Source organism: Rhagoletis zephyria, unplaced genomic scaffold (assembly GCF_001687245.7).
Source record: "Rhagoletis zephyria isolate East Lansing unplaced genomic scaffold, Rhagoletis_zephyria_1.1 Rzeph_scaffold_00050, whole genome shotgun sequence".
NCBI classification, from domain to species: domain Eukaryota; kingdom Metazoa; phylum Arthropoda; class Insecta; order Diptera; family Tephritidae; genus Rhagoletis; species Rhagoletis zephyria.
In genome coordinates, this window is record NW_016157134.1 from 478047 (window position 1) to 497113 (window position 19067).

General features: G+C 38.6%; 1 protein-coding gene across 6 annotated transcripts in view; it reads right to left on the reverse strand.

The window, feature by feature from the left end:
* Asator (tau-tubulin kinase asator) overlaps positions 1–19067 on the reverse strand; it is a 328905-nt gene that overhangs the window by 93480 nt on the left and 216358 nt on the right. For 5 of the 6 annotated variants that reach the window (XM_017623153.1, XM_017623147.1, XM_017623171.1 and 2 more), the window contains one exon: positions 17967–18677. The exons of the other annotated variant lie outside the window; for it this stretch is intronic. In XM_017623153.1, the coding sequence (XP_017478642.1) occupies positions 17967–18677 (711 nt within the window). The remainder of the gene's footprint in view (positions 1–17966; positions 18678–19067) is intronic. 6 annotated transcript variants of the gene reach the window in all.

Consider the following 19067-nt stretch of genomic DNA (forward strand, 5'->3'; position numbering starts at 1 on the left):
TGTAACCTTTTAATGAACAAATAAAGAAGTGGTGTACGAGGATCATAGCGCAATAGTATATTGTACAATAGAGCACACACGTAGTTTGCAAAATTTTCCAATTGAAGACGATGTGCTAATAAAAAATGTGCATTTTTACTTTGGTGCACGTATTGTAACCTTTTAAATAAGTTTTTTTTTTGAACTATCTTCTAATGAGAGCGCATGCTCCTGCGACGTTTAGATTCGAGTCCCTTTATGCTCCAGAACACTATACAAGTTGTCCGATAACAGTTTTAGGTACGCACAGCCACAGTATACTATAAAAGCCACGAGTATCAGAATTTCAAAAAAGGAGTCACGCCACTTTGACTCTTAATAACTTCGTTTCTTCTGCAAGCACATACTTCTAACGGATTGTATTCGATGCTCATTTTCAAATACTACCAGTTCATTATAAACTCAAACAAGAGCAATCAACGCACCAAATTTTGCAACGTAAAAATAAAAAAAATAACCGGAGAGTCACACTTCTATTTGTGAAAATTTCCCAATTTTATTTCGAAATTATATGCATACTTGGCTAGAAAATATGTGGTGGTCCCTTTTTGAATTTACATAATCTACACCTACACCTGTTACCTGATTCAGGTTAATAAATCAGCGAAAATTATGTGTCCGAATAAAAACTGTCGAGTAATGCGAAAGTTCGAGCTAATTGAGAATTGCCCATATTTCATATATATATATGACTTTTTATTTTCTGTGGACTTCCACATTCTTTGTACAAAGATTTTGTCTAAGAGGACCCCTAGTGAAATTTAATGGCAAATAATTCTCTAGATTATTTTAACCCTCTAGCGACCTTCAAAATGCCATTTTATTTGGACTTTCTAAAGAAGGGCCTAACGACCCTTTTAGGGAGATAACGGGTTAAAACATTCTAAAAAATTATTTCTCGTAAAATTTTACCTACATGTTCCGGATAACATATTTCTCTCCGATATGTATTTTAACCCTTTTTTCGTTTCTTCTAAAGACACTTGACAAAATATTGCAAATTTAAAAGGCCATAGCAACGAAATTTGACCAAAGAATGCAAAACGATTTTGAGGTTTTTCTTAGGGTCTAGGCCTTTCATCCTGCGTTGGAATTATTGCGCCCCCAAAAATGCTGTTGCACAGTGTAATTACCTAAACGATAAAAAACTGAACTACAGAAACGATTTCTTTTTTTTTTTGGTAAACGCTAAAATCAACGTTACAATGTATATTTGTGTATATATGTATGTAAGTGTGTTCATACATACATATAGTTATATGTCAGTGATCGGACTTCTACCACATTGTGGTAGAACTACCACTTTTTTGAGCATCTACCACTTCTACCACACAAGGTCTGAGGTTTCCACATATTCGCGTTTTGGAGTAGTTTAATTTTTGCTCGACATAATTTTTGTTGTTTTTTAATTTTATGAGCAAAAATTAACAAGAATGAGAGAATACAGGATTTCGCATTTCCGGCGGTGGTGAAACATTTTAACACATTTAAAAGTAAACATAAAATAAAATAAAAATAAACTGTCAAAGAGTAAATTTTCTTAATATTAAATTTTTCTACAGGAAATGTTTTTCAATTGCTTTACGGTCTGATTATACATACTTCGCATAACTTCGCATAACCTTCAAACTGTAATTTCGTATGATCTTTGTATGTACTTTGAATATATTCCATTACCCAGAAATTAGCAGAACGTTTAAAAACTTAGCGATCTGTTTAGTTTAGATTTTCCTTCACATTTTCTTAAGATACATTTTTATTGCACTGGTACAAACGGTTGTGCGAAGTTATGCGAAGTATGCATAATCAGACCATAAAGCAATTGAAAAACATTTCCTGTAGAAAAATTTAATATTAAGAAAACTTACTCTTTGACAGTTTATTTTTATTTTATTTGTTTACTTTTAGAATGTAAAGTATATGATTTATAAAAAGAATTAATAAAGAAAATCTAATGAAAGTATTAATGAATTTCAGTGCATTTAAAGTTTCTGAGGCGTTGCTTACATTTACTTCAGAATAGCCAAAACCCAAATAGCAGTTTGTGGGACGCACCACCTTTGTTCGCTAAATCATGATGTGATAAAAAGAAAAGCTGGCAGCACTCCGCAACGTTGGAGAAATCTCTCAAAGTAGGTTGGAAAAATATCTTTATAAGGAAGGAACTGCTTTACACTGTCAAGAAAAAAAATCCAAAACTCAACGTAGTTTTTAGAAAATTAAAATTTGCACTTTATTAAATGTACTAAAATTTAAAAGTTTTTGTTTGGATATTCTTATTGAAAAGATTGCAATTTATGTGAAACGTTGCATAAATGGCCTCGCGTATTAATATAACAGATTGTCGCTTACTCATATGTTAGTGTTTGGCCGAGCTTCTCCTTCGATTTGTGGTGGGCGCCTTGATCTTGTGACAGAAAGGGGAGGGACCTACAGTTTTACGCCGACTCCGAACGGCGATTGTATTTTTATGAGAAGCTGTTTTTCATGGCAGGAATACACTCGGAGGTTTGCCATTGCCTGCCAAGGGGCGACCGCTGTTACGAACAACCCTTTTTTCTACATTTTTTTGCGATGTTGCTTTGACCAGGGCTTAAAGTCAGGCGTGCGGAGTGGACGCGCGCACTGCTTACCACTACACCACAGCGGCCGCATATTATACATACATCATTTTTAAATAAGTGGCAACCCCACTTAAACAAAAATAAAAGCTTATTTCACATGCAGAGACCATATCCTTTTACTTGGTACCTCAGCTTCTAGTCCAACAAACGGTGAAGATCTGATAATTTTTAAAAAGTGGCAGCCCTACTCAAAAAGTAATACATTATTGAACATCTAAACGCCGAGCCCTTTTATTTGACACCTCATCTCTTGTAATACAACGAACAGTGAGGATCTTATAATATTTTAGACAGGTGGCAACCTTATAGGTATATAAAGTAATAAAGATAATATTCCTATCGATACAGACTATACTCAAAAAATCTCGTCTAAATCCGTAGCTTTTGAGATTAGCGTGTTCAGGGAATCCCGGCTTTCTTTTAAACTATGCATAGAAGATAATAATTTTTAAATAGGTGGCAACCCTACTCAAAAAAAATAAAGTTTTTATACATGCGCAGGCCATGCCCCTTCATTTTATATCTGATTTCGGAACCCAACGAACGGCGAAAATCTTTTTACTTTTTATTAGATGGCAACCCTACCCAGAAAAATAATCCATTATTGCACATCTAGAAGCCAAGTTTTTATGTTTGACTGCGACGGTGCAGAACTGATGCCTACGCTTATTATGATTGTATATAGTAATTTTATCAACACGTGGCAACCCTATTAAAAAAAATAAAACATTTGTGCTTTTCTAGTGGCCCATCCCTTTCATTTGACACCTCAACTTTTGTAATCCAGCGAACGGTGCGGTCTAATATTTTTCTAGACAGGTGGCAACCCTATCAAAATTCTAAATGAAAAATGTTACTCTCCCATCGATGCAAAGTATATTGGAGAAAATCTCGTCAAAATCCGTTCAGTAGTTTTCGAGATTACCGCGTACAAAGAATCTCGACTTTCCTTTATACTATGTATATGTAGATGCAAACTTTTGATGGCTCCAAGCCCTAGTATTAGGGTCTTGACAGTATAAGTTACAAGCAATCCTGAGTTGTACATGCTGAAAAAACTAGAGATAGCGTTAGGCATATATTATATCTTATACGTGGCTACGTGGCCTTTACCTAATTAAAGGCCAGACTTGTAACTATAGACACCGGGTACCTAGGAATTGTATGATGGCAACTGTTCGATTTAGGCGTTACCAAAAGCATATTGTCGTTGCACAACACTGATCTCAAAGTGCAACCCTGTCGGTGGTCTGATATTTGACGAAGGATTGAAGGAGATCAAAAACCGGCACATACAAATAAGATCCCGTTCACTGTTTTTCACATCATTCCAAATTTTCGACGAGAAAGCAGCGGGTGCAAAGGCACCAATTTGAAATGTAAAAAGTTAAGGCTCCTGCAAACATAACTGAGCCAAAAGTGGTCAAAGTCTTCGTTTTTCGGTGTCATACTACTTTTATCGTCATCGTCCATTAAATGTGCATATTTTCGTGATTATTGTCATCGTCTATCAACTGTGCGGACATTTTCATCGTCATCGTCCATCATATTTACTTCGTCCTCGTCCATCAACCGTATGCAGTCTCGTCGAGTTCACCATCACCGTCCATCAAAGAAGTCCCCATCGGCATCTTCATCGTCAGAGGCTCGTTTTTGTCGTCATCAAGGCTATTTTCCAACGCAAATTGGCCATAATTTGTAAAATCATACACGCAAGTTTTAATTGTAATAAATAATTCATATTCCATTGTATTTCTAAAACTAAAAATTGTCTTTGTCATCCACAAAAAGTTTTCAAATTGCCTTTGTCTCTGTTGCAGTTTGCGTGTGTGTGCGTTGCCGTAAGGAAGTAAGAGGCCGTTAAATCAGACAAGCCGGTAGTTGGAATTCTACTGCTTATAGAAGACTGGAAGTTTGCCGTATTGAAATACAGTTTATCAAGCCACATCGCAAATCAGCACGTACAGTTTTTCTTTCTTAAAGACTCTGCGACTTGGGTTTTAAGCAGACTTTGTGAGAAATAGCACACGTACATACATCTGCACGTACGTTTTTTTGAAAAGCGTTTTTTAGTTGTGCTAACGTAACTTCGCGAATATTCTGCGACAAATCGAAAATGTTTACAAGAAGCCAGGCAAACGGAACCCGAGTTGCAGCGGATGCCGATGCTAGCAACTCCGATTCGGACGTAGATGCGACCGTTGTTAATATTGGAGCCCAGGGTGTCGCGACACAAACGCAAATAAACGCCGGAAGCGATGCGATAGCCACTTTAGTGCTGCGGGAACGAATGGAAATGGATTCAGCCAATGCCACCGCACCAACTTCCGAGGTACAGCCGCCACGTCCACAGCTTCCTCAAGCTGTACAACAATTGCCTGTAGTACAGCCGCCAGTGTTGCTGCCAACGAATGCATCGCAGTTTATAGAGGGTTCAGCCGCCAAGCTATATCCTCTGCCAACCTTCGATGGTAGTCCGGAAGATTGGCCATTAAGTTTTTGCAAATTATGTGGACACTACGGCGGAGTTCGGCTATAACAATAGGCAAAACCTCATGCGATTGCAGAAAGCGCTGCAAGGCAATGCCAAACGGGCGGTTGTGTCTATGCTAATATACCCTGACGACGTGCCTAAAGTTATGAAGGTGCTGGAGTTCAATTTTGGCCGGCACGATTTATTAATCCGTGCGCAACTACGAAAGGTGCAACAGTTTCCCGCAATCCACGACAATCGGCTAGACCAGGTTCTGGAATTTTCTAACCGGGTTCGTAACATTTCAGCCTTCTTCAAATCAGCAAGATGTGAGCACCACCTCATGAACCCAACACTTCTCGAACAGCTAATCTCGAAACTGCCGCCGTCAAAGCAATTCGAATGGAGCAAACATGCCGCCAGTATCTCGCCGTTTCCTACTGTGGGGAACTTTGCTGATTGGCTGAGTGACTTGGCCAAAGTTGTGTCCATAATGCCTGGCGTCGCTGACATATCGCTGCGGTTTAGCCAACCACCGTTGCTATTGTCGCGACAAAGTACAAACGCCAATCGGTAGTCTGGGTCGAGCGGAGGTCCAGTTCGTCGAGTTCTACATAGTAGTGAGGAGCAGCGCGTATGCCTATGTTGCAAACAGTCTCACGTCATAACCAGTTGCCGAAAATTTGCGTCGCTGGACTGTGCAGCTAAATGGTCGGTTGTGAAAAAACACCGCTTATGCTTCGGTTGCTTACAGATGGGGCATGGTCTGTCCAATTGTCGCCGCCGTAAAGCATGCGCTATAAATGGTTGCACGCGCATGCATCATCAGCTGTTGCACCAAGATTGCCGTATGTTGTCAGAGCCAACTTCCGATCGGGGACGCGTCCTAAACTGTAGGCAAGAAGACGAAGCCAGCTTGTTTAAAATATTGCCTGTTATGTTGTCCGGCCCGCATGGCAGTATAAATGTATATGCCATGTTTGACGAGGGGTCTTCCGTGTCGTTACTGGAAGAGAGCGTCGCCACACAGTTGGGGTTAAGAGGTCGTGAGAGTTCCTTAACTTTGCAGTGGTATGGCGATAGCCAAACAACCGAAAGTTCAAGAAATGTGTCTTGCAATATCAGAGGGGTGAGTGGTCGTCAAGATTATCAGCTAAAATAATTTGCATACAATCAAAGGACTGAATTTGCCGAAACAGTCATTCAACAAGTTCAAGCACACTCACACTAAAGAGTTACCAATGCAGCACTACGTCGACGTCAAGCCTGTTTTACTACTCGGTTTAGACAACTGCCATTTAGGCGTACCCACAACGACAGTCGCCGCCAGATTTAAACAACCAGTCGCCATTTATACAAAGTTGGGCTGGGTCGTCTATGGACCTCATTGTGAAGCTGACACAGCCATACCGAGGGTGCTTCACGATCGTAAGTCCGTCGCTTTGGGTCAGCTCAACAAACTAGTTGAAGAATATTTTTCGGTAGGTATTAAACATCGAATCACGCATGTTGAGGGATGCGGATTACGCCGAAATCTATAGGAGGGAAATTTCGAAATACCTCGACAAAGGTTACACACGAGAATTAACGCCAGACGAAGCCGCACACGAAGGACCGAAGACATGGTACCTTCCGCACTTTGGCGTCGTTAATCCGCATAAGCCGCAAAAACTCCGTATCGTTTTTGACGCAGCTGCCGCCACAAATGCCTTATCATTAAATTCAGTCTTGCTGAAGGGTCCGGAGCAAGCGCAGTCACTCGTAGCTATAATTCACAGATTCCGCCAGGGAATTGTAGCAGTCGCCGGAGATATTCAAGAAATGTTCTCACAAGTGCGAATACGAGACGTCGATCAGTATGCGCAACGATTTCTGTGGCGAGATGGAAAGCTGAAAGAACCGATCCGTACCTACAAGATGACAACAATGATTTTTGGAGCTATTTGTTCGCGGTGCTGCGCGGAGCACGTTAAAAATACCAACGCTGCCAAGTTCCAGTCTACTATGCCCAGGGGTGCTCGTGCAGTCATCGAGAGCACGTATGTCGACGATCTAGTCGTAAGCTTCAATAGCGCCGACGAAGCAGTTGCAGTCACCAACGAAGCCATCAAAATCAACGCCGCTGCGGGTTTCAAGCTCCGCAATTTTGTATCAAACAACAAGTTTGTCGAACGAACATTAAATGGTCAAGGATTCACTGCCGACAACGAGATTATTAGAATGGAACGTCAAGCAACGATGGAGAAGGTTCTGGGCATGTATTGGAACGCTGTCAACGACGGGTTAGAATTTCATTTCAAATTTCACAAAATCGGCCGCGATGTGCTCGATGGTACGCGATCTCCAACCAAGCGAGAGTTGCTGGGCATAGCCATGTCCATGTACGATCCGTTTGGTCTCCTGGCAAACGTAACAGTAAGTTTGAAATTGTTGTTGCAATCGTTGTGGAAGCTACGAGTTCAGTGGGACGAAAAGATACCGTATCAGTTGGAAGAGCAGTGGTCCAAGTGGTGGAGAAGCATACAGTCCGCAAAGCATCTTTTGGGTGCCACCGTGCTATTCCGCGATGTTACCAGTCGCGGAGGACATACAGCTGCACATTTTCGTGGATGCCAGTTCCTGCGCATATGCGGCCGTGGCGTATCTGCGCGTAAGACGGCATGACGATTCCGCTTTTGGAGTTACAGGCTGCAGTCTTGGGTTGCTGCCTTAAAGAGTCGCTTGAACGCTGCCATGATTTCCGAGTAGACAACACTACGTTTTGGAGGGATTCCAAGACTGTCATACTCTGGATCCGTTCAACCAACCGAAATTTCAAGCAGTTTGTCGCCTATCGCGTAACCGAAATATTAGGCGTACCATCTGCGGACCAATGGCGGTGGATTCCGACAACGCTGAACGTCGCTGACGAGGTGAGACGAGCCTGTTCATCCTTTGAGAGCGAAACACAATCAAGGTGGTTCACGGGACCGGGGTTTCTCTACCATGACACATCGCACTGGCCACAGCAGTTACCAGAGCTGACATCCGACCATTGCGCTTCGGAAGAATGCGTGGGACGAGTCTTATTGCTGTCAAATTCTGGCGAGTATGCTTTAAACTTTACTAATTACTCATGTTTTTAAAAATCACTAGAGTTGTGGCCTGGATTTTCCGATTTTTCTACAATGCTATATCTGGTACTCGTCAAAGTGGAGAGCTGAATGCCATAGAGCTTGCCAACGCCGAGAAAACCGTTCTTCGAAAAGTTCAGAACGACTCTTTTGCTGAAGAGATCAACGCCATTAAGCGGAAAACGTCTCTTTCGAAATCGAGTGCGATATACCAGCTGACAGCGTTCTTAGATAGCGATTGTCTGCTAAAAGTCAACGGCAGAATCGATTCCGCGTACTGCCTGCCTATTACAGCTCGACGCCCGGTTATTTTACCTCAAAACCATCATGTTACACGACTTATTATGAAGCAGTATCACTGTCAACTTCACCATCAAACTTATTGCCTAACCATCAATGAAATGAGACAAAGGTTTTGGGTACCGCGTGCGCGCTCACTACTTAAGTCAACGAAAAGGGAGTGTCCGGTATGCGCTTACAACAAAGCTAAACCAGCGATTCCGCTTATTGGCCAGTTGCCATTAGATCGCTTAACGCCATACGTTCGTCCGTTATCGTACGCCGGAGTCGACTATTGAGGTCCGTTTTATGTAACAATTGGACGAAGACGAGAAAAGCGATGTGTTGCGTTGTTCACCTGCTTGACGACACGAGCGGTGCATTTAGAGATCGCTGATGAGCTTTCAACTGACGCGTTTATCCTGTGCCGGCGTAACTTCATAAACCGTCGAGGAGTCCCCATCACAATTAGAAGTGATAACGGGACCAACTTTGTGGGGGCCCAGAAAGAGCTGAAAAATGAACGTTTGTTTGACTTCAACCGCATAGATGGCGAAATGGCAAGACGCAAAATTCAGTGGGTATTCAACTGCCCTGCGAGCCCATCAGCAGGCGGTTTCTGGGAGCGCCTCGTACAGTGCGTCAAGCGACTATTACAACACGTTTTGCAGCAAGAGGCACCACGGTTAGAAACGTTCCGAAGCACCCTTATAGAAGCCGAAAATATAATAAATAGCCGGCCGTTAACCGAATTGGCCATATCGCCGCAGGATGATGAGCCATTAACACCAAACCATTTCTTGACGGGATGTCTTAATTCAACTCAAACGCCTAGTCTAGAAGAAGAAAGAGTGTGTCTCCGGAAGCAGTGGCGCGTAGCTCAAAATTTAAAGGACCGACTGTGGAAGAGGTGGACAGTCGAATACTTGCCACAACTTCTTCGACGCTCTAAATGGCAAACTGAGGTCACACCACTGCAACCGGGACAATTGGTCATAGTATGCGATTCCGCACAACCGAGAAGCCAGTGGGAGCGAGGTAGAATAACCGAGGAGTTCGTCGCTAAAGATGGCCAATTTAGGAGCGCAGAAGTCAGTACCAATTCCGGTAAGATACGTCGGCCAGCCAGCAAGCTAGCCGCTTTGAATTTTAGTGAGTCCCCCTAATGACTCACTGGTGGGTGGGATGGCGTTGCACAACACTGATCTCAAAGTGCAACCCTGTCGGTGGTCTGATATTTGACGAAGGATGGAAGGAGAGAAGGAGATCAAAAACCGGCACATACAAATAAGATCCCGTTCACAGTTTTTCACATCATTCCAAATTTTCGCCGAGAAAGCAGCGGGTGCAAAGGCACCAATTTGAAATGTAAAAAGTTAAGGCTCCTGCAAACATAACTGAGCCAAAAGTGGTCAAAGTCTCCGTTTTTCGGTGTCATCGTCTTTGGCCATCAAGTGTACGTACTTTTATCGTCATCGTCCATTAAATGTGCATATTTTCGTGGTTATATTCATCGTCTATCAACTGTGCGGACATTTTCATCGTCATCGTCCATTAAATGTGCATATTTTCGTGGTTATATTCATCGTCTATCAACTGTGCGGACATTTTCATCGTCATCGTCCATTAAATGTGCATATTTTCGTGGTTATATTCATCGTCTATCAACTGTGCGGACATTTTCATCGTCATCGTCCATCATATTTATATCGTCCTCGTCCATCAACCGTATGCAGTCTCGTCGCGTTCACCTTCACCGTCCATCCAAGCAGTCGCCATCGGCATCTTCATCGTCAGTGGCTCGTTTTTGCCGTCATCAAGGCAATTTTTCCAACGCAAATTGGCCATAATTTGTAAAATCATACACGCAAGTTTTAATTGGAATAAATAATTTATATTCTATTGCATTTCTAAAACTAAAAATTGTCTTTGTCATTCACACATATCACACTGTGTTTTTCCCATTTGTGCGAGCTCAAAGCTACCATATTTGTTTTCACAAATAAATCTTTCAAAATATAGCGAATTTTAGGGCAACCGAAAATTTCGTAAAATTCGCAATAATTATAAAACAATGACTAGTCTGAAAAAAAGGAATAGTACTCGTATATTGCAACGGTGGGCAATCGCGGCTCTTTCAGTCAAATTCGCTTCTTTGCTTAGCAAAGTGCGGCTCTTTTTACTTTCTCTTTGATTAGAACATTTTGATTCCTTTTACTAATACACATTTTTTTTCTTTGCTGGACATTTTTTTCCATTGTGATTTTTTTATTTAATTCATTTTATATACACATACGCAAATTGAGATCGGAACATTGCCCGCAATTGGAGAATGGAAATTGGCTTTCTGACTTAAAGTTCTTTATCGATATGATGCAACATTTGCAAAACTTGAATTTGTCTCTACAAGGGGAGAATAAAAATGTTTTTGATTTGTCGCAAACTATTTTATGTTTTGAAACTAAACTACGTCTTTTTATTCATGATCTCAAAAAAATAATATTTCATCATTTTCCATGGCTAGAAAAAATATTGTACATGATTTAAAAGCAGATTTTGAAAAAATATTTGCCGATTTGAAATTATTTAAATGGAGTTGGAGTTTTTTGAATTAAAAGAAGATAAGGCACTGAAAATGCAACAGAAAGCTTTGCCATTGCTTGAATTCCGGCAACAAGTACCAGATTTAGAATATCCGGTGTTGAAAACAGCTGCGTGCCGTATATTTTAAATTTTTAGTACAACGTATAACGCTAGGCGCACATTGCATCCGATAGACTGACCGATTTCGGCCGAACCATTTGACCGTCCGAACTGATGCGCACACTTAACCAGATTATTTGCCGACCGTATTTGTACGCACAAATCTAGCTTTCATTTCAATTTTGTAAGCAGTGAAATATTTTGATAAATTTGAATAGACTTACTCTAAACATGTGAACTTATATGTAATTTTTTTGTTTTGCAGCCAATAAGTTAATTTTTCGCAGTCCATTTTAGTACTTTTCACCTGACATCGGACGAGAAAAACAAACATGTTTGAATTTATCGTCACTGACGGACGTCAAAGGCCGATTTCGGTTCGGTTATGGGTTAGTAAGTGAGACCGCTCATATAATCACAAGTGTTTATTCCAGAGACCGTAAATAGCACTTATTTTTTTCCAACAGTCAAATTTGGCCCGATATTTTTTAAGTTCGAAATAAAAGTCTTTCCGGATAGTAAACAAACCGCTTATCCAAATTAAACAAATTTGGTACCAAATGAAAGAGGACTTAAATAGCTTTTAAACATAAATGACGATCGAAGGCTACCACTTCTATTTATGTTTTTATTTTTTATAATTTAAATACAAAAGAAATGCATTTACCTGACCCAAGGTTTGTTCTATGGTAACTAAAAAACATTTTTTATTTAAATATTTTTCAATAGCTGGCTTTCCTGGTTTAAATATTTCAGTTTTAAAGCTATTTTAGTCCTCTTTCAGTTGATACCAAACTTGTTTAATTTGGATAAGCGGTTTGGTTNAACAAATTTGGTACCAAATGAAAGAGGACTTAAATAGCTTTTAAACATAAATGACGATCGAAGGCTACCACTTCTATTTATGTTTTTATTTTTTATAATTTAAATACAAAAGAAATGCATTTACCTGACCCAAGGTTTGTTCTATGGTAACTAAAAAACATTTTTTATTTAAATATTTTTCAATAGCTGGCTTTCCTGGTTTAAATATTTCAGTTTTAAAGCTATTTTAGTCCTCTTTCAGTTGATACCAAACTTGTTTAATTTGGATAAGCGGTTTGGTTTTATTAGGAAAGGACTTTTATTTTCGACTTAAAAATATCTGGCCAAGTTTAGCTGTTGAAAAACAGTAACTGTTATTTACGGTCCCTGGTTTATTCATATCGCCCGCATATAGCCGATATCGGCCGAGCACAATTCGGCCGATGCCGGCTGCAGTGTGCGCGTAGCGTAAATTTCGTAAAGTCAAAATACCGTTCACAATTTTGCATTCGCGTACCTGATAATTATTGAAAGTTATAAGAACTATCGGCTTTTTGTGTTCGCGTACGCAAAAACTCCCAAAGTAGGGGAAATTGAGAGAGCAAAATGACATTTCATTTTGAGGGAAAGCTGCTAGTTTCTGCTGGAAAAATTTTAGCCAACAGAAATTTGCCAACAAGAAAACATCTGATCGAAAACAGCTGGTTGGAATTTACGCAAATCTATAAATTGAATTTAATGGTTTGGAAGATAAAATAGTAAAATGCGAATAATTAAACTTGTAAGTAAGTAATTCGTTAGTGTTAGGATAAGACTTCGGAAACAAACAAAATTTCTATCAGCTGTTCGCGTACTATTTTGAATATTTTTCTTTTGTGAGAGAGCAGATGACATTTCGCCGGAATTTTGCTGTCGGACATTTTTTACTGGAGATTTTAAACTAACGTACCTATTGACTAACCAACATTTAACAGAACTGTTACGAATAACTTTAACTGACGTAAAACCAGATTTTGAAAATTTGGCCAAGGTGCTCTTTTCAATTTTCTTTAGTATCTATCTTACGTACATTAGAATAATAATCAAATAAAATAATAATAATGTTTTTCATTTCCAATAATAATTTTATTTAAAAACAAAATTTTTGCTTTTGTTGTTTTTTTTGTGGCACTTTGTAGCATTTAGAACTTACATGTGGCTCTCTTCGGCCTCGGCCTTGCCCACCCCTGGTATATTGGAAATCAGCGTCCTAAATATATCCCAAAAATATCCATGAATAATTTTTTCTACCTAGCTTTTGAAATATCGGATTGTCGATACTGAATTAAATGGAAACAAATTATTACTGATTAGTTTAAACAAATGATTATATAATATTTCAGGATTTATAGGATATATTAAAAATATATATATGTATGTATTAGGCTGTCCATCGAAATTGTTTTTTTTTTTTTTAATTTCAAAAACCCTACCCCCTTATTTCATTTGTTTTTATGATTTTTTAAATGTTATTTAGAGGTCGATTTAGGTCAGAAAATACGATTTTGTAGATTTATGAGTTTTTGAATGACTATTTTTGATTCGGTTTCAAAGATCGAATAGTATATAATAATCGATTTTCGGACTTGGCTTATTGGGATTTTTTATCGGGTAAAATAAAGAAACCATATTTCTCTTAATTATTTCGCCTAAAATATTGCTAGCTTTAAGTTTTTGAAATTACCGTTACGTTGGTGGAGCCCATTGTTTTTAACCGATTTCAAAAATTTTCAATATGACGCTTAAGAGCGTAAGCACAATGTGTATTTCATATATATTGGTTAAGATCGGTAAAATAGTTTTTGAGATACACATATATGATTTAAGTGGGCGTTGCCACCCCTATTTTCGCAAAATTTACCGAAAAACCACTCCTTTGCTAAAGAGCGATTGTATATATCAATTTTGAATAAATGTTAATGAATTCCTTAGCCACACTGCTCAAAGAATCTGAAATTCCGGTAAAAAAAATATAATTTCAAGAAAAGTCGCCTAACTTCGACAATTTTTATGCGATTGCAATAAATGAGCTATCAGTTTATTTAAAACTAGATTTAATTTTAGATAGTACTACACATTTTTAAATTGTGGAAATTATCGATGGTCAAAATTTAAGAGATTAAGAGGAAATTGTTTTTCTTTATATTTTATCCGTTAAAAAAAATCTCAACAAGCCAAGTCCGACAATAGATTATTACAAACCATTTTAAAGGCCTATATATCCTCTTCTCAGGTCATATTCGATCTTTGAAATAGTCATTCAAAAACTCATAAATCTACAAAATCGTATTTTCTGAACTAAATCGACAGGTCGCGGCCTTTAAAAAATCTATAAAAATAGCCAATAATATTTCTCAGAAAAACGAATAAAATTAGGGGGTACCCTCTTGAAATTTCCAAAAAAAATCATTTTCGATGGGCACCCTAGTATATATTATATTATATATACAGTTATCCTTTAATAGATAACACTGTGAGACAAATGGTAGGGGTCAGTGATCGGGAAGGGTTCAAACTACCGGGGAAAGTTATATCGGTAAAAAAGAAGTTATACGTGTCCCGGCGTTTCGCTGGGTCACGTCTAGGAATCGAGATATATCGATTTGAAGTTAGTAACTATCGTGTAGGGAAAATTGTCACCTTTGGTGGTCTTTTTTTTTGACATAACTCGAGAACCACTACTCCGATTTTGCTCAAACAAATTAAAAAAAATTAAAAATTACAATTCCTTTAATCTGTTCATATAACGTTTTTCTATATAATCAACAGTTTTGCCGGTAAAAATAAATGTATGAAGAAAAAAAATATTTTTTGCCTAAAATATTAAATTTTTTTATTTTTTAACACCTGATCTTGTGGAGCCTCGTATTTAATTAGTATCGTATCTAATTAGTTTTCTAGTGCTAAAGCTTTTAATGTACCAAGAGTGTCATAAAATACACCGAGAAAAGAGTTTCATTACGTCAACTAAATGTGTTTTTTTGTGTCTCACCATCAAAATTCTAATGAATTTTTATCTGTTCTCTCGTAAAGAGAGAAATGTTAGCAAAACTAGCAAAAACTTGCAAGTTTTTAGTACAGCTGATCGAAATTTTATCTACATACAAAAGCATAAAACAGAAAACATGAAAAGAATATAAATTAAATGTTTTCCTAAAGCAATTTGCTAATCAAACGTGAGTAAATGAGTATTTCCTTTCTTCCGATACATTTGCAATTCTAATAAGTTATTTCAAACTTAAAAATAATAATAATAAATCTAAATCCAAAATAAATTTTCATATTTTCACAAATTGAAAACGGATGACTTTGATCAGCTGTTTTTCTTGCTGGCAAATGGCTGGCAAAATTTTTCCAGCAGAAACCAGCAGCTTTTCATCAGAATTAAATGTCAATTTGGTCTCTCAATTTCCCCTACTTTGCTGGATTTTTGTGTACGCGAATAAACCTATTTATAAAATAAAAAGCTCTACGATTTCCACATGAGGGTGACTGATTTTCACATGAGTGGAACGGATTTCATTGTCACATATGAAAAATATGAATTTAAAAGCAAAAAAGCTTTTGACTGCCTTAGCTGAGTAGGTAGAGATGTCGGCTATAAATTCTGTGTGTCGCAGGTTCAAATGCCGGCACGTGCAGTATTTAAATGATAGAAGCAAATTTTTTAATATACAAAATTTATAATTTTCAAATGAAATTTCAATTTCTAAACGGTTGTCAATAGCATTTTCAATATTGATAATTTATCAAGAAAAGAGGTTTTTGATTTCTGTGCCAGAATTCCAATTCTTGATAAATAATAAAAAATTTACAAATTACAAAAAAATTGTATTTATCAAGTGCACAGAATCGGACGGCACATATCGATGGCTGAGTGCAAGATCGACCTATCTCGGCAGTCAGTTCGAAAACGCTCTATCTCAAAAAACTTTTCAAGAACACCCTATTTCAGAATTCGTTTCAAAAACGCCCTATCTCAGCTGCCGATTCAAAAACGCCCTATATCAGCATATTTTCAATACATTTTGAAGTGAGATAGGACGTTTTTGAACCGAATCTTGAGATAGGTTGTTTTTCAATTAAATTCTGAAATAGGGCGTTCTTGAAAAGTTTTTTGAGATAGAGCGTTTTCGAACTGGCTGCTAAGATAGGTCGATCTTCCACTCAGCCATCGATATACACATAGTTTACTAAGTTTTTATCCAGAATCTTCAATGTTACAAATAAGGTCCAGGTGTCCATGGTCTGATTAATATTGGTCTTATATATGACATGACTATTGACTTTGCCAAGTTTCAACATTAAGAGATGGGGTTACTCTCCTAAGGTGATTTTCTGGCTGCATGAAACCACAATGAAACCCATGATGTTTTATGGTGTCTTCGCCTTGTGTGATTGACTAATGAAGTCTATGCTAGTCAAAGAACTGGAGAGGGTATAAAGGAATGCCTTAATTGGAATCAAGGCTACTTCAGCGAAGGCTTCGGTCAGATTAAGGGGCACCGCGTGCTAAACTGACTCAGGATCTGGACACTCGTAACATTCTTGGCTCTTTCGCCACTCACATCCCCTCTTGGAATGAATTAATGGAAAGCAGTGGCTGAAAAGAGGCACCGCTGAGCTTCCACATGAATCGGTTTAAGCTTTTTGGAAGGGTAGTAGGTGGAAAGATATTTTGCAGGGAGCTCACAAGCGTTTAAAATTTCCTCCAATCGGAGTATATTTACTAAATTTTTTTAACCATTTTTAGATCTACTTCTCTAATCCGCTCAATTTCCTTTAAACTCATACCCTGATCATGTAAGCGCTTAAAAAACCTGACTTTACAAAATTAGTCAATCTAACTTCTTTAATTCGGCTTTAGAAAAAAAAAATTTATCATAAAACATTTAGGACGTTACATACTAGCGTAAGAAAGTTTCCATAAAGATTTTATTTCCGAATTCAAATTGAGAATGCAGGAAGCTAATAGTTAACAAGGGCTCTTAATATCATGATTCCCACAGAAACAAAATAAAAAATTAAAAGCCAAATCTACTACAAAAATGCCATTTACTCCGATTTTTCTGTTAATTTACTCCTGAACCGACATTCAGTGGACTGCACGATGGGGTCCACTATCAGCATCAAATTTAGACCCCGGTGACTTCCTAACATTTCTTAGTCAAACTCGTGTATATGGGTGCGAGGCGGGTGATCTGGTCAACTAAAGCACTGTAGTCAGCCTCCCCAGGAAAAGAGAGAGTGGAAGTACCTTTGACTGCAAGGCGACTTCTCTTGGATAGAAAGGCCTTGTGGCAGCTCAGCAAACCCTGGGCGAAAATCAAGAAATGTGTTAAAGCATTATCTTAGTTAGCGAGAGTGGGCTGGTTGCGTCCAAGAGAACTCCTTAGGCTCACAAAGCCGTGGTGTTGGCACCACAATGTACCATTGGAACTCAAGAGGCAAAACTAAATATCCCACCGGATCCTCACTGCTCAAAGCTTGATCTTAAACCGCTCAGCTTTTTCAAGGCTACGGTCTAAACACCTAACCAGGATGAGGGAGCTCTCCAGGATTGACCTCTGCCGCATGCGAAACTCTCTAGATGATAAGAGTTTTTCGCTATATCTTAGCAGTTACCGTCCATAGGGGAGACTGATGGCTATGATCCACGTTTGTCCCTACTTGGGGCAACCACGTAAACCTAACCTTACCTTACCGCGCCTGTTGGAGCAGATTTTAATTATCGACGAACACACGAATATCGCCCGTCTTAGATAAGTTTTGTGATATCAAATGAAGTATAAATAATTAATTTTGAAGCGCGGCAAATCCTGTTGAGTGTGAATATTAAGGACGCTTGAGGGGGCTAATATTATTAATGCTAAATGGTGTTAGAAAACAAACCTGGTGTTAAGTCCGTCATATCTGGGTTTTGAAATATATTAACACCACTATCATCATCAGCTGATTTTTTTGTGGTATTGCTGCAAAAGTTTTTTTTATTACTTGTAGTTTGCGTTTGATGATTTGTTGCTGTTGCCGCTGGGTAAGAGGCCTCGGCCATCATGGGCAATGGTGACGTCATATCCGAACCAGACCAAGAAGCGCATTTCGATTGACGTGAATTCAGTATTGGTATTTTACTTGCTATTACACCAACAAAACCCGGGGCCACATTGTTCTTAGAACTAGCCGCAAAATCGCCATCGAAACCAGACCGACTCCAGCCGCTAGTCTCAATATTAGTAGGCGCTATAGTTGGATTTACCAAAGCGAACCCAATTCTTTCAGGTGCGCTGTTATCTTTGATGACTTCATCGTTTTTTCTCACATTAAGGACGCTAAGCTCCTCTTCCTTTTCCACAACAGTGCCGTCGCAATCATTGCGATTGAATTTTTCTTCTGACATTAATGGTTGGCTTATTGGTTTAGTTTTTACGCCACACTGAATGATTTTGTTTGTTAGCTGTAATGCCGCCTCTTTTTCATTAGAACATACATCTCCATCGTTTGCAAGTTGAGTGCCTACAGTATTAACAACTGCATTGTCTTTTACAAGAGTAACTGCTGCAGCCAGTGCATCATAATATAAAGACTCCTCAGCGTGTGAATTTTCTTAACAGAAATGAAAAAATAAAGTTTTAAAATTAGGAGGGAAATACCACCGGTTTACTAACTAAAAATAAATCTAAAGTGTTGTGTACTTAAACTTACATAACTTTTGAACATCATACTAGGAAAAACTCATTGGACGTAAAGCTAAGTGTACACGGTAGAGAAAAAATGCGAGATTTAGACAAAAATCACGCAAGACACGCATAAACACTCAATAGAGCTCTACGATAGACTAACCTCCAAAGTCTACGTGAGAGTTATTTAGCGAGACTTTTTCGCCGTGTACACAGTCCAACGCAGCTAGATCAAAAACTCTCCGTCAACTCTACGCTCTATTTAGCAAGCTAAATAGACTTTTTGCTCTACGGAGACGTATGGTAAAGTCTTGAC